This window comes from Arvicanthis niloticus, chromosome 12 (genome assembly GCF_011762505.2).
Source record: "Arvicanthis niloticus isolate mArvNil1 chromosome 12, mArvNil1.pat.X, whole genome shotgun sequence".
Classification (NCBI taxonomy): Eukaryota; Metazoa; Chordata; class Mammalia; order Rodentia; family Muridae; genus Arvicanthis; species Arvicanthis niloticus.
In genome coordinates, this window is record NC_047669.1 from 10076897 (window position 1) to 10091875 (window position 14979).

The 14979-nt window shown below is 43.5% G+C and overlaps 1 protein-coding gene across 5 annotated transcripts; it reads left to right on the forward strand.

Moving 5' to 3' along the window:
• On the forward strand, positions 1-14294 carry LOC143444016 (T-kininogen 1-like). Of its 5 annotated transcripts, none has more exons than XR_013113487.1 (5): positions 1-1189; positions 6709-6979; positions 8909-9046; positions 12612-12746; positions 13391-14294. XR_013113487.1 is itself a non-coding variant. In XM_076942729.1 (3 exons), exons 1-3 carry the CDS (start codon positions 995-997, stop codon positions 8921-8923), a joined length of 321 nt encoding a protein of 106 aa, XP_076798844.1. In that variant the 5' UTR covers positions 201-994; the 3' UTR covers positions 8924-12574. The 5 variants fall into 5 exon arrangements, 2 of the variants coding, with proteins under 2 accessions (XP_076798844.1, XP_076798843.1); XR_013113486.1 differs by having other exon boundaries at positions 204-1189; positions 6709-6895; XR_013113488.1 differs by having other exon boundaries at positions 204-1189; positions 6709-6819.
• Positions 14295-14979: the final 685 nt, after the last annotated feature.

Sequence of the window (14979 nt, forward strand, 5' to 3'; positions counted from 1 at the left end):
CTGTCCTAGAACTCTGTAGATCTGTTGTAGTAAATCTCCAACCCCAATAAGCCCATTAAAAGGAAACACAACTCTGTTGCATATAATTTTAGTAACATACTTGCTCTTTCTCGAGAGCTCATTCCGAGCTCCCTCAACCCCTTGCGGCTAGATCCACCAAATTGCCAGTTGCACCCCACCCAGCAGTGCCTTTTCTCCCGCCCACCTGAGTCGCAGCAAATGGAAAACACTGGACAGCCTTAATATTTTAAAGGTAGCCAGATAACTCAGTGGCTGGATGAAGAATATCCTGCCCCATCCTTCTTGGCCTCTGCCCACAACAGAGGCTACAAACTATACGTGCCCCTGAGACCTACATGTCTGCCACTCTGCCTCCTTCCTCTCATCCCCTTCTCTTCCTCCTGGGACCTGGAAGTCCCACCTTTTCCCCTTCTCCCAGCAATTGACACAATTAAGAACCAATTAGCAAATTAATACCTCCCCTACCAGGATGCAGTTTCTCTGTGTCGCCCTGGCTGCCCTGGGACTCTGTAGATAAGCCAGGCCTTGAACTCACAAGTGTGCCTGCCTCTGCCTCCCAAGTGCTGGGATTAAAGGCATGTGCCACCACCACCCTACAAGCTTTAACTTTTATTGTTAATATTACTGACATTTGGAATATAATATAGTATAATCTGCAACTTGGGCATATCTTTTTGTTGTGCAATATTTTTAAAATGTGCTGTGTACTTGCACATTCCTTCCAAAGGCAAACAAGCAGGTCACCAACCCCAGTGTTGCAATGTTACAGCCTGAAACCTGCTTGGACATCCAGCAGAGTTCTATTTGTTCCCTGGGAGGAAGGCAAAGAACTTATAAATAGGGACCCCAGTAGTTAGGCAGGGAGAGCAGAGGCAGGAGAGATCAGACACTGCAGGCTGCTAAAAGCAACTTCTGAGTTGGCTTCCTGTTCTCTGCAAAACAGTCCCTCCAACTCTAGAGGGAACCTTAAATCATGAGGCTAATTCCTATCCTGCTCCTCTGCTCTGGGCTCCTGCCATGTTTAGTGCAGGAAGAAGATGCCCAGGAACTTGACTGCAATGATGAGACTGTGTTTCAGGCTGTGGATGCTGCTCTGAAGAAGTACAACGCTGGGTTACAAAGCGGCAACCAGTTTGTGTTGTACCGAGTGACCGAGGGCACTAAAACGGTGAGTGACAGCTTTCCTGTGAAACCACTTGTCATTGCTGCTCTCAGGCACAGGGGTAGAGGCTGGAGATGGCTAGTCCTTAGGCTTCCTGGGTGAGTATGAAAGCAGTATCCCAGGAAGAAAGAAACCCAAGTAGATGGAGATGTTTGAAAGGGACAGGCATAGTGGGGATCCAGCCAGCACTCAGTCAGCTTGCAGCAGGAGAACCCAGGGCATCTGTGACCTGAGCCATCTCCCAGCCTTAAGTGTGAGTTCCACACGGGGATGAATACTGGGAATAAGAAGAGAGTTGGCATTATTGCCTGGACCAGGTATCTAGCACTGAGTGTGTGTGGCTGAATCTTTGAGGTTAATAGGGATGTTTCCATTAGCTTTCTTTACTTCTGGGGACAGAGGGTTGAGCCAGGATGTCATGTAACCTTATACTAAACAGGAACTTGCTGTGTAGCTGACAATGAACAGAAACTTTTGATCCTCCTGCCTCCATGTCCCTAGTGCTGTGAATCCAGGCATGGGCTGCCATGCTAGGTTTATGTGGCACTGGGGAAGCAAACTCAGGACTCTGCATGCTAGGCAAACCTTTACAGCCTAAGCTGCATCCCGAGTGATCTTTGGCTAGTCTTTACTGTATTTTATTTCTTTGTGAGTGCACTCAGGTAGGAAACTAATGCAAGCAGGATGTATCAAGTAGAGGAAAAGAAGATCCTTAAGAGGTTTTTTGTTTGTTTGTTTGTTTTTGGAGACAGGGTTTCTCTGTGTAGTCCTGGCTGTCCTGGAACTCACTCTGTAGACCAGGCTGGCCTCGAACTCAGAAATCCGCCTGCCTCTTCCTCCCAAGTGCTGGGATTAGAGGCGTGTGCTACCACTGCCCAGCTTTGTTTTATTTATTTTTTAATATAAAGTTCACAGGCTGGAGATACGACTCAGTGGTTCAAGGTACTGGCTACTCTTGGGGAGGACCTGTTCCCAGCACCCATGGTAGCTTCCAAACCACCTATAACTTTAGTTCTAGGGTCTATGGTAAATCTTCTGGCCACTCTGGGCACCAGGCACACTTTTAGTATACATACATACATACATACATACATACATACATACATACATACATACATACATTTAGGAAAACAGTCATACACTTAAAATTAAAAATCTTTCAGAAAGATAAATAATATAATAAATTTTACTTTAAAAGACTCTTTGTTTGGATTAATTAAGTTATTCCACCAGGAAAAGAATATCTAATCCTTTGATACCATGAGGATAAAAAGAAACCCCTAATGGGCACAGGCTTGTTTGATTCGGGAGGTTAAACTGTGGTAAACAGGGCATCATTCTGTAGCTCTCCTGGCCTTGAACTCAAGGTCCTCTTGTTTCAGTCCACCAAGTGTGCTACTCAGATTCCAGGCTTTGCTCTATGCCCAGCTTCAACCAGACATGTTGAACTCATATGTGTACATATAAACCAGGGTTTACATAAAAGAGGGCAGAGATAATATAAACATAGTATGAACATGTTTCTGCTCAGATAGGAGGGTATCCTGGGACTCAGAAGCCCAGGAACCATACAGCTTTGAGGAGAGATTTCCCAATGGAAGGGAAACCCGAGATAGGGAACTCAAGAATCAGACAATTCTCAGGAGGGACAGCATAGCAATGGAAGGGCATCCTGAGACAAGGGAGTCCAGGAACCACAAAGCTCAGAAAGGAAGCCTCTTCAGTAGTGATGACACAGCTCCCCTGGGGGTGGAGGTATCTTCAGCTGAGCTGAGGAGCTGAGGAGCCTCAGACTTCTTCACTTTTTCCTTCTCTTCGTTGCTTCTTGGCTTCTTCTGATAATGACTAGAGCTCTGCTGCTAGCTTCTGTGACAACACCCTCTGTTAGCATTGATGTCCTGTGCCTCGATGCTTCACTAACCTGCTGTTTTCCAGTTCCTTCCATGTTGCAACTGGTAATGCTTAATTGTTTACACACCAGGCGCAAATCTCATGAGACAGACTTACTGGAGCATCTACTGAAAGCAAGTAAGAATCCAGGGATGACTGCTGTCTTAGTTAGGGTTTTACTACTGTGAACAGACACCATAACCAAGGCAACTCTTATAAAAGACAACATTTAATTGGGGCTGGCTTACAGGTTCAGAGGTTCATTCTATTGTCATCAAGGTAAGAGCATAGCCGCATCTAGGCAGGCGTGATGCAGGAGTAGCTAAGAATTTTTGAGAGTTCTACATCTTTATCTGAAGGCTGCTAGTGGAAGAGTAACTTCCAGGCAGCTAGGGTGAGGGTCTTAAGCCCACACCCACAGTGACACACCTACTCTAACAAGACCACACCTCCCTGGGCCAAGCATGTACAAACCATCACATTCCACCCCCCACCCCCATAGACTTATTCAAACACATGGAGGCCATTCCTAAACATACCATTATGAAAAATACATTTAATCCAACTTCCAAAGTCCCCATAGTCTATAGCAGACTCTACAATGTTAACAGTCCAAAGTTCAAGTTCTCTTCTAAGATTCATCCCATCACTTCACTGTCATCCCCAAAGCAAAACAGAAAACCAGCTGGACAAAGGCCAAACTCTGCATCTCCATGTCTGATGTCAAAGTGGTCTTCAGACCTCCAACTCCTTTTTTGTCTTTGTTGACTGCAACAAACTTCTTTCTCCTGGGGTAGTTCCACTCCCTGTTAGCAGCTTTCCTCAGCAGATAGCCCATGGCTCTGGCATCTTGAACATCTCGGAGTCTCCCAAGGCAAGTGTTACAGCTTCTTGTTCAATGTCTGGGATCCACACATAATCTGGGCTCCTCCAAAGGGGCTGGCATTACTTTTCCTGCTCTGCCCTCTGTAGCACTCTAAGCTCAGGTTGATCCACTCCACTACCATTACTGTTCTTGGTGATCACCCATCCCATGGTACAGGCATCTCCAGCACACTGGGGTCTTCCACTGCAACTAGGCTTCACCAATAGCCTCTCATGGGCTCTCTTCATGGTGCCAAGCATCAAATCCTTTGCATGACCCCTTCAGCCCTGGGCTGTCAACTACAACTGAGGCTACACTTTTACCAATGGCCTTCCATGGCCTCTCTCTTTTTTTAAAAAAGATTTATTTATTTAATGTATATGAGTACAGTGCAGCTGTCTTCAGACACACCAGAAGAGGGCATTGGATCCCATTACAGATCGTTGTAAGCCACCATGTGATTGCTGGGAATTGAACTCAGAACCTCTGCAAGAGCAGTCAGTGCTCTTAACCGCTGAGCCATCTCTCCAGCCCCCTTCCATGGCCTCTCGAAGTGCCAAGCCTCAGTTGTTCTTCATGACCCCCTCATGCCTTCAAAACCAGTACCACCTGGGTGACTCTTACATGTCACAAAGTACAGCTGCAGCACAAGGTACAACTTTGTCTAGCTCTGGAATACAGCTTCTTTGTGCTCTCAGAAAACACTTACCAGAAAATTTCACCTCAGTGATGCTGGTCTCTTCTTAATCACCACTAATTTCTTAGTTCCGTCTAACCAGCATCAATTGTTCCAGTCGTCCTTTCTATTCTTGGTTCTAAAGCCAGAGACACATGGCTGAAGTTGCAGAGTTCTGCTGTTTACAGGAGCTGGAACATGGTCCCCTTGTTCTAGTACATCATCACCAGCTTTCTGTTTCCCAGCTCCTGCACTACCTATGCTTGGCTGTCCTGAATCTTGTTCTGTAGATTGACCTTGAACTTGGAGATCTGTATTCCTGTCTCCTAGGATTAAAGGTGTGATTTAAGTTTTTCTTCACCTAGAACTTGCTCTGTCCCAGGTTGGCCTTGAACTCAGAGATCTGCTTGGCTTCATCTCCTGGGATTAACGAAGTGTGCCACCATGCCTGGATCTAAATTTTTTGGGGTAGGATCTTGCCCAAAGTGTCACTCCCTTTATTTGATGTGATATCCTTGAACACAGGATTCAGCTCCATTTCACTTTCTGGTACCCCTTTAATACTCAGAACATATATTTAAATTTTTTCCTTTCTAAGCTTGCTACATGGTTCAAAATGCTCTTCATGAGACTTAACCAGAGAACAAAGTCTCTATGGAGCTTTTTTGATACTTCCTTTGTCAATGCAATTAATATAAATCTCTTTACCTTAGCTTTAGGCAGACTCTTCAGACAAAGGCAGAAAGCAGCCACATTCTCCACCGAAATACCACAGAAACAGTCTCTTGGCCATGTACTAAAATTCTTCTACTCTGAAACTTTTAGAACTAGGTTTCCATATTTCAAATCACCTTCAGCAACATAGTCTTCCATATTCCTACTAGGATGGCTCATTAAACCAAACCTCACTTAGAGCATTCCATGGCTTGCCAAATCCAAAGTCTCCAGATCCACATTCTTCCAAACAAAAGTATGGTCAGACCTATTACAGCAGTACCCTACTCCTGGTACCAACTTCTATCTTAGGGTTTTATTGCTGAAAACAGACACCATAACCAAGGCAAGTCTTATAAAAGACAACATTTAATTGGGGCTGGCTTACAGGTTCAGGGGTTCAATCTATTATCATCAAGGTGGGAGTATTGCAGAATCCAGGCAGGCATGGTGCAGGAAGAGCTGAGAGTTCTACATCTTCATCTGAAGGCTGCTAGTGGAAGACTGACTGTCAGGCAGCTAGAGTGAGGGTCTTAAGCCCACACCCACAGTGACACACCTACTCCAACAAAGCCATACCTCCTAAGAGTGCCACTCCTGGGCTAAGCATAAACAAACCATCGCAGCTGCCTTCTGCTCCCAGGAGCAGATAGCAGGGAATCGGACAAAGGACAGGGCTTATATAGGATTTCTTAGGGGGCACAGATTTTCAAGTCAGAGATTTCCAGACTGAGAATTGGTGGGATTTCAAATCATGAGCTTACAAAGCTCAGAGATTGGTGGATTTTCCTGTATAAGGGTTCTCCTGCTCTGGGATTGGTGGGGTTTTGGGGTGGGGTGGGGGGAAGCTTGGAGATTAGTGGGTTTTTCCTGTTCCTGGGTTGGTCACTTTTTCCCACCTCCTTCTCCCTGCATTGGGCCAATGGGTTAGGGTGGGAAGACCTTCCTGGACACAGGCAGCTTTGGCTGAGGCTCTGTGTCTATAGAGCTGCTCAGGGTGCAGCTACTATAGATAGCTTCTGCAGGACAGCTCCAGCTGATGGGAGAAAGGAGATGCACCACCTTGGACAGCTTCTTGTGACAGCTCCAATCTGAGGTGCTGCTATTTTGACAGGTGCTGCCAGCTTGACATCTTACAGGGGCCTTAGGCTGGAGCAAGAAAAAGGGGCTGGTCACTGCTTTGACAACTTTTACTATGTCACTTAGGGACTATAAGGAACATTCTTCCAAAGAGTATTTCTACAAATGTAAACACTTATATTTTAATAAACACGGCTCTCCTTGAGTCTGATCAGGACTGGTGTGTGTAATGTGTCAGGGTCCACAAACTTGATGCTGGGTCCCCTGACTGACTCCAGGTGTCACCCTTGCTTTCCTCAGGACGGCTCTGAAACATTTTATTCCTTCAAGTATCAAATCAAGGAGGGCAACTGCTCGGTTCAGAGTGGCATCACCTGGCAGGACTGCGACTTGAAGAACGCTGAGGAAGCCGTGAGTGTGCTCTGTATACAGAAGCCCAGCCTGCCCCACGAGGACCTCAGGGTGCTATGAGAGTTAAATGAGCCTGGTAACTTGATAGATCATGTATGAAACTTGTATCCAGTGTGGGGCAGGGTCACCTGCCACCTCAGACAGTCATCATCTGTTCATGGTAACAAAATTCAAAGTCCTTTTAGCTGTTCTGCAGTGAACAGTATAACATTGTCATCTGTGTCCCCTCCAGTTTATCTGTCAGTCAGTGATCCTTGGCCAGCCCTGTCCTGTCCCAGCCTCCAACTGCTGGTGACTCATGTTCTGCTCCTACCTTAGGTGACATCACCCCTGTCAGCCTTTGATATCCTGTCCCTAGATGCTCTCACTTAACCTGCTGGTTTCCAGTTCCTTCCATGTTGCAAGTGGCAAGTTATAGTTGTTCATATAGCTATGGTATTCTGGTCTGTATATACACCAACATGCTTGCCCGCTCATCAGATACTGTTTTTGTTGTGGTGATTAATTATAAGGTGATGATTTATATTATAGAGCCTCTAATACATAGAAAATTACCCACACCATATCTGTGTTCCTGAAAAGACACATGAACCAGGAATATGCCAGTCATTAAACAGGCTGTGTCCCCTCAATAGAAGGTGTCCTTGTAAACAACCAAAGCTTGTGCATCAGACCCCGGGAGACGACAGGAAGACATTTGGGCTGAGTTCAAGATCTAGTGAAGGAAGAATATGGGAGTTTCAGTTATATTGGGCCTTTGTATAAATCTTGACTCTACTGTTCAACCTACATCAGTAGGTGCTTTATCCTGTTAAAATGAGATAATATTCATGTCACTGGCTCTAGGAGGCTGAAACTAGATACATTATACAAGAGATCTATTACCAGTACGCATCTTAAGGAAACAGTGGACAAAGCACCTGATGCTTGCCTTGCACTGGTAGGAGAGGATTCTCTGCCTGAGAAACAAGCCTGTCTTCTACAGGCTAGGATTCTCCTCTTAGCCAGGATGTCAGCATCCTCCATGTGTCTGTTTTAAGCACTGTGCTCACTCACAGTTCTAAAAGTGCACTGCATTCCAGATTAGGAGACCAGGATTGCCCCTCTGGCTCTGCCTTCAAGAGCTTGTGTGGCAGCTGCTATGCCCTGCAGTCAGTCTCTCAGAGATACAGGGCACATCTGGGTGAGCTCTAGCTTCACACAATAGCTCCTGATACTCAGGACAGTAGACAAAAGTGAAGGCCAAGTCAAAGCTACTCAACAAACATTAGTCACCATTAAGAGTGGACAGATGCTGTGTAAGCACTGACTATGTGCTGCTTCGTAAGGCACTTTCTGTGTGTCGGCACACTGACTCTCCCCAGAAACCTCTTAAGTACATGTGGTACTGTTTCCACAAAGTGGGTAAACTGAGGCAGTGAGCGGCACCAGGGCAGCAGGAACAACTAGCAACCAGCAGTGTGGAAGAAGGACATTCAAAGAGGTTAAACTGAAGTTTATGTAAAGAGTGGGCACCACTGAAACTGAGGGGAAATCAAAGAGGAGGCTCATCCTGTTGGGCCTGAGGCATGGCATCCATCTTGGTGACAGAGAAGCAGCCACAGAACTCCACATCAGGGCTCAAGTTTAGAGGCCTTACTCTGCCTCTCCCCTGACCACTGTAGATCAGTGGCCTGTGGACACAGTCACAAGGTCACATAGGTATTCATTCTCATGTCTTACAAGGTTGTGAATGGACTAGAAAGGTTGCTGAGTGGTTAAGAGTGTGCTGCTCGTGAGAAGTCCTGGGTCGGGTTTCTAACACCCAGATGGACACTTAGGACCCTCTGAAACTCTAGTTCCATTGCTTCTGCTGCTGTGCTCTGGTCTCTGCAGGCACCAGGTACACATGTTGTGCACAGACACACATCCAGAAAAGCACTGACATGCATAGGAACAGGTAAATATACAGAAAACAAAATTTTATTAGGAAAAAAACTTATTGCTTTTACTTCTTTTTCTTTTTAAAAAGCCACATTTAGCAACAGCACTGCTTGATATTGTCATTAGAAAGAAAGACTTGTGGACAAATGGCCTTTTTTTCTTTTAGGCCACTGGAGAATGAACAGCAGCTGTGGGGAGGAGAGGAAATAATATATTCTCTATAGCAATCCAGACCTACGCGATTACTCCAGGCGGGTGAAACATCTGAGGACATGTCCTGTTGGTGACAGTGGGTAGAAGCCTGGTGAGTGGAGTATGTTGTTGTTAACTATTTTTATGTCCCATGGAGACAACCGAGACCCATAAAATAGATCTAGCTTACCAATGAATGAGACTCAGACTTTGAATTATTTATTTAGCTTTTCATAATTCCTGGAGGAGTTCTACTCGTCTAATTTTTTTAACAACTGGACTGCCTACTTCCCCAGTTGTGTTCCGCAAATACTTGCTGACTGTGTCTTCCTGGGTTATTTCTGTGCCACCAGCTTCTCTTCATGGTCCATTCCACTCAGGAAGATGCACCTGGTTCATCATAGCTAATGGAGACCTACTGTTTCCTGTGTCTTCTTACTCCTTCCCTTGGGTTTTTACCTGAATCCCCCACCTTTATTTTCTCTAGTGATTGGCTGTATTCACCTTTACTTAACACATAGTTTTAAACTTGGAAGAAAGGTTCACATAGCATCACTTGGTGTATGTGTGGATCTGCTTGTCAGAGCAACCAGATCTTGGGGTTCGGTATTTAACATTTGAACACATAGCAACACCAGACCAACTCACAACATTTCCACTTTTTTTTCCAAATAAAAAGGCTCTTGCTTTTACAATAATAAATGGCATACAGTAGGAACAGATATGAAGCAGTTATGAAAACTATTAGGTAAGAGTTACATTCATAAAATCCAGTCCATCTGGATTTGTCAACTTTGGATAAAGTATTGGATATGTATTTGAATAAGTATTATCCATTCTATCTCACTAAGTTTAGAGTTTTGTACCTAAATCATTTTCTATTGTAACTTGTATTGCTAACTTAAAAGCATTTTTTAGACTTACAAACATCTTAAATTCTAAAAAACTTAAATTTGATTGTGAGACTATGACTATGTAGTCTTCAACCCCATCTGAGATATGAGTATACTGGAAATACAGGCAAGCAGCGCTCAAAACTATAGAAATGGCAGACAGCATTGGCTACCTGAACACCCCTCCCCCCTGACCCACAATGTCTCTGTAGCATTGGTGCACTCATCTTCAGGCTTCAAGCCCATTGTCTAACAAACCTTTCATAAAGCAGGAATTATGAAGGCCTGCATATCCTGTCTTAGCAGAGTTTAGGAGATGACTTTCCTGCATCATGTTTGCCCATTTTGAACACCATTTCTTATGCAGTTGGAGTAATGTCAGCTTTTGCCCAGTGACTCCATATGGAGGTTTTCTAATGCTCATATCTTCTTCAAGTGAAATGGCATGCTGTCAGGAGCTGACATGTCTCAATGTCAAAAAAATCTTTAAAAAACTAAACACACTTGCTTTAGTTGGAGTTTCATTGCTGTTGAAGAGATACCATGTTCAAGGCAACTCTTATAAAGAACAACATTTAATTGGGGCTGGCTTACAGTTTCAGAAGTTCAGTCCATTATCATCATGGCAGGAAGCATGGCAATGTCCAGAAAGACTTGATGCAGAGGGCCAAATGTTCTATATCTCGATCCAAAGTTAGCCAGGAGAAGACTCCTGCAGGCAGCTAGGAAGAGGGTTTCTTTCTTCTTCACTGGGTGAAACCTGAGCATACAACCTCGAAGTCCACCCCCAAAGGGACTCACTCCTTCCAACAAGGCCACACTTCCTCCAACCAGGCCACACCCCCTGATATTGTCATTTCCCATGAGCGAAGAATATGCAAATCATCACAATCTTTAAAAGCCATATTCTGTAAGTCTCTGGGGTTTTTAAAGACCATATATCTATCCACAGCATATTTGAATAGGCAAACTTTGTTTTTAGCTACTTACAATCTGTTCAACCTAGGAAGAATATTCTGGGATAAATTGGTCTAGTATCAAATGTGACCATGAGTTTGACTGTCTAACTATCAACTTGTATTTCTTAAATATCCTAAACACATTGTAATAGCAGCTTTAAAAGAACCTAGAGCTTTATATTAAACCATCAAAAAATTGTTCAATACCTTATGTCAGATTTGAAATATACTATATACAGTAGATTGTAATAAAACTAATGTCAACTTTTGTATTAATATGTAAAGATCTATACTATGTGTGTGTGACAAAATATAACCTTAATATGTATCAATGTTCAAAAATCTATACCAATGTAATAAAATATAATCTTAATATATAACAATATTCAAAGTTCTATACCAATGTGACATTGGCTATATTAAAGAGTAGATTCAATAATCTACCCTTCTTTCTATTATCCTATAATATTTCTATACTCCCCTCTTTTTCTTTTTAACCCCTTACCCTTACACAAGAAAGAAAGAAGGATAGAGAAAAGAAAAGAAAAGAGAGAAATCCCTGAGTATAACCTTCTATACCTTGTTTTCTCCTTGGCAAGACTTGTAACCAACCCCTATATAACAGCAAGCATCCATCACCCAATAGAATGCCCAAAAATTATCCACTCTTAGGAATGGTTCCCTTCCTGCTGATTTGGTGTGAAGTATTTCTGTTGAGGGGAACCAAGAAGATGGGGAAAATGGTTAGTCTTAAGTAAGCTAGCTGTAGCATTTGTTGTCCAATCTCTTAACACTGAGAAAGTTCAGGCTTAAGTGAAATCCCGATGAGATTAGACTGTAAGGCTAGAAGAAGTGAGGGCATCCAGGGCCATCAGTCTTTTCTTTCTTTCTTTCTTTCTTTCTTTTTTTTTTAAGGTGCCCTGAAAGTAAGTCTTTTGAAGAAACACCATTGAGGTAGTCTGAGGTAGGATCAAGTGTGTCAGCATCCCTGAGGGTGAATCTTGTCAGGGCTGCCTTTTTGGTTGTTATTCTCTGTGAAGATAGAAATTCTCATAAGTGATATACAGTTTTGTATTAACCTGTGTGTGTACAGTGAAAGGTACATAGCTCAGTTAAGGACAATTCTTTGCTCTTTGTTTGAGAAGATGAAAGGCATCTGTCTTTCTTATAAGCAGGTTTGAACTGTAACCAAAATATAATATAAATTTTCACCTATGCCCTTTAATAAAATGGTGTAGCCAACAAGATTTATTAACTACACATGGATATTTAAGTCTCCGTCAGTCTTAGACTGTTCCCATATAGACAAATCAGCTTATACATTACCTGTCTTGGTCTTTTTGATCTCCTTCTTGTTAGTACCCAATATCTTGAGGAGGTCTCCCTCTGTCATATCTGATTTTATCAATCTGGAAGGAATCCATAGGCGTTGCCTCTCCCACAACATAACAAATTTCCTATTTTCCATTCTGAGCTTAGGACAACTTTAGAGTGAACAGACTGGCTTAGACCAGCAGTGTTTTCAATAACCCAATGTGTTTCAGCCACTCTTGCTTTTTTGTTTTCTAGCGTTTACAAAATTTAAAGTTAATAAAACACTATGTAATCTGTCTCGGGGGGGGGGCGGGGTCTGTGTTGCCACTTTCTGGTTGTTAAGTATCTCTTTTAAAGTACAATTAAATCTTTCCACAATTTCTTGTGCTGTAGGATTGTTTGATATACCTGTAATGTTTTATATCCTAATATGTTTAAAAATGCTTCATTTCATTAAAGATATATGCTGGATTATTGTCAGTCTTAATTTGTACGGGTATTCCCATAACAGCTCTGGCATCTATGATCAGAATGTTTAAGGACAGACTCCTACTCTAGAGACCAGCTGCCCTGATACAGAGAGTAAAGAAAAGTTATCAAGATAGAAGCAAGCTGTTGGAGAAGCTGACAGGATCTTCAAACTGTAGTAAGAAAATTTTCACCTAAAAGTTCATACTTTTGGCTTAGTGGTTGTATTTCTAGGAATCTAAAACAAGAGGCTTCATATGAGCCATTGTTGTTTTCATTATAAGAGCAAAAGACACGGTAAACTGTCCAGCTGATTAGCAGGGTCCGCGATGGCTCAGATGTTAAGCTTAATGACTTGAATCCCATCCCTGGAACTCACATAAGAACAAGAGAAAACCGATTCCACAAAGTTGTTCTCTGACTTCCACATGCATGCCGTGGCACATACCCCCTACACGCATGCGTGCACACTAATAATAGTAACAGGATCAACAATATGGGAAGATTAAAGGAAGCCAAGGGAATCTCTACAATGGTGGATTAAGCAGAAACTTAAAGTCATCTTTGAAAGTAGTGTTTGATGGTGGGGGGTGGGGGTGTCTCTTGTGCTTTAGTATTAGATAGAAGCAGAGCATAAAAATTGCATGTCCTTTTGGGTCTGGGTTTCCTCACTCAGATGTGTCCTGCCCTCAAGATGTGCAGGGACAAAAATAGATCAGAGACTGAGGGAATGGCCAACCAATGACTGCCCCAAATTGAGACCCATCCCAAGGGCAAGAACCAATCCCTGACACTATTAATGATACTCTTTTATGTTTGCAGACCAGAGCCTAGCATAACTGTCTTCTGAGAGGCTCCACCCAGTAGCCAATGGAAAGAGAGCTAGAGACCCACAGCCAAACATTGGATGGAGCTCAGGGAGGCATGTGGAAAAGTTGGGGGAAGAATTGAAGGACTGGAAGACAAGGACTCCACAGGAAGGCCTACAGAGTCAGCTAACTTGGACCCTTGACGGCTCCCAAAGACTGAACCACCAGCCAGGAAGCAAGCATGGGCTGGACTTCTGCACCCTCCACCCCGACATGTGTGGCAGATTTATAACTTGGTTTTCATGGGGGTACACCAGCAAGTGGAGGAGGGGCTTTTCCTGAAACCCGTTGCTGCCTGTGGATCCCATTCTTCTAACTGGGCTGCCTTGTCTGGCCTCAGTGGGAGAGGATGTGTCCAGTCCTGCAGTGACATGATGCGCAGAGGGTGATGGGTGACATTCAGGGGGAACCTCCTTCTCAGAGGAAAAGGGGAGGGGGGAAGGAGGAATAGGAGAGTGGCAGCTGATATTAAGACATAGGGTGAATAAAGAAATAAATGAAAGGGGGGATATAATTCACACCTGAAAGGGGGAAAATGAACAAGAATAACTATTCTAGAGAGTTAAAAACTCTTATTTTAAATTTATAATGAACTTATGGAGCTACAAACTAGGTAAGGAGTATTTAATCAGGTGCTAGTCTTGATGGAAAGACATGTAAGCAATTCTGTAGTAACTCTTTAAGCCTGATCGATGTTTAACTTTGAACATATGGAATGTAAAAGTGCTTAGAAAACCATGTAATAAATTATCCTGCTGTAATGATTCTACCTAATAATTATATGAGTTAATTTTTGTCTGAGAAAGTATTCAAACTAAGAACAAAAATAAAGTGACAGTGTAGCATTTTCCGGGTCATCCAGTGTGCAGTGTCTCTGTGTGTGTTTTACCTTTTGTTCCTTTTTCTCTGGCTAACAAAGAGTAACAAACTCCTCTTGCCTGGCCAGCAAGAGGCCCCTGAATCAAACAGCAAACAGCCTAAGTAACTCAGTTTCTTTTCTTAATCCCCAGTTGCTGTCAGCAGGAGTTAATTGCCAGAACCCATCAGCTTTTGTCCCCAGAACTGCAGAGAGAGTTAAGTAGACAAACGTCACCAGCTCCCCCTGCCCCTAGTGCTGAATTAAAGGCACGTGTTATGTTACCCGGGCTGCTTCTCTTGGCTTTTTATTAAGGGATATTGGTTATTGCTCTGTGATGGGTTAGGTTAGAGACCCAGAGGGAATCAGCATGAGGGCTCTATCTGTGGAGGAACTGGTGTTCCAGGAAGGTCCCTGAATGTGGGGTCTGAGTGCTGGAGGAAAGTGGAGATCTCTTTTTGTGGAGAGGGTGCACACACTCCAATTTCATGGCTGTAGCCCAGCTGTCCCATAACTCTCCCTTTAGGTCAGGCTAGCCTCAAACATAAAGCTCTACCTGCCCCTATCTCCCAATAGCTGGGAATTAAGGGCAGACACCACCATTCCGGGATATTTTTTTTTTCAGACAGCCTTTCTTTCTGTATCTTAGGTTGTGCTTGGACTCCTGATATAAACCAGACTAACCT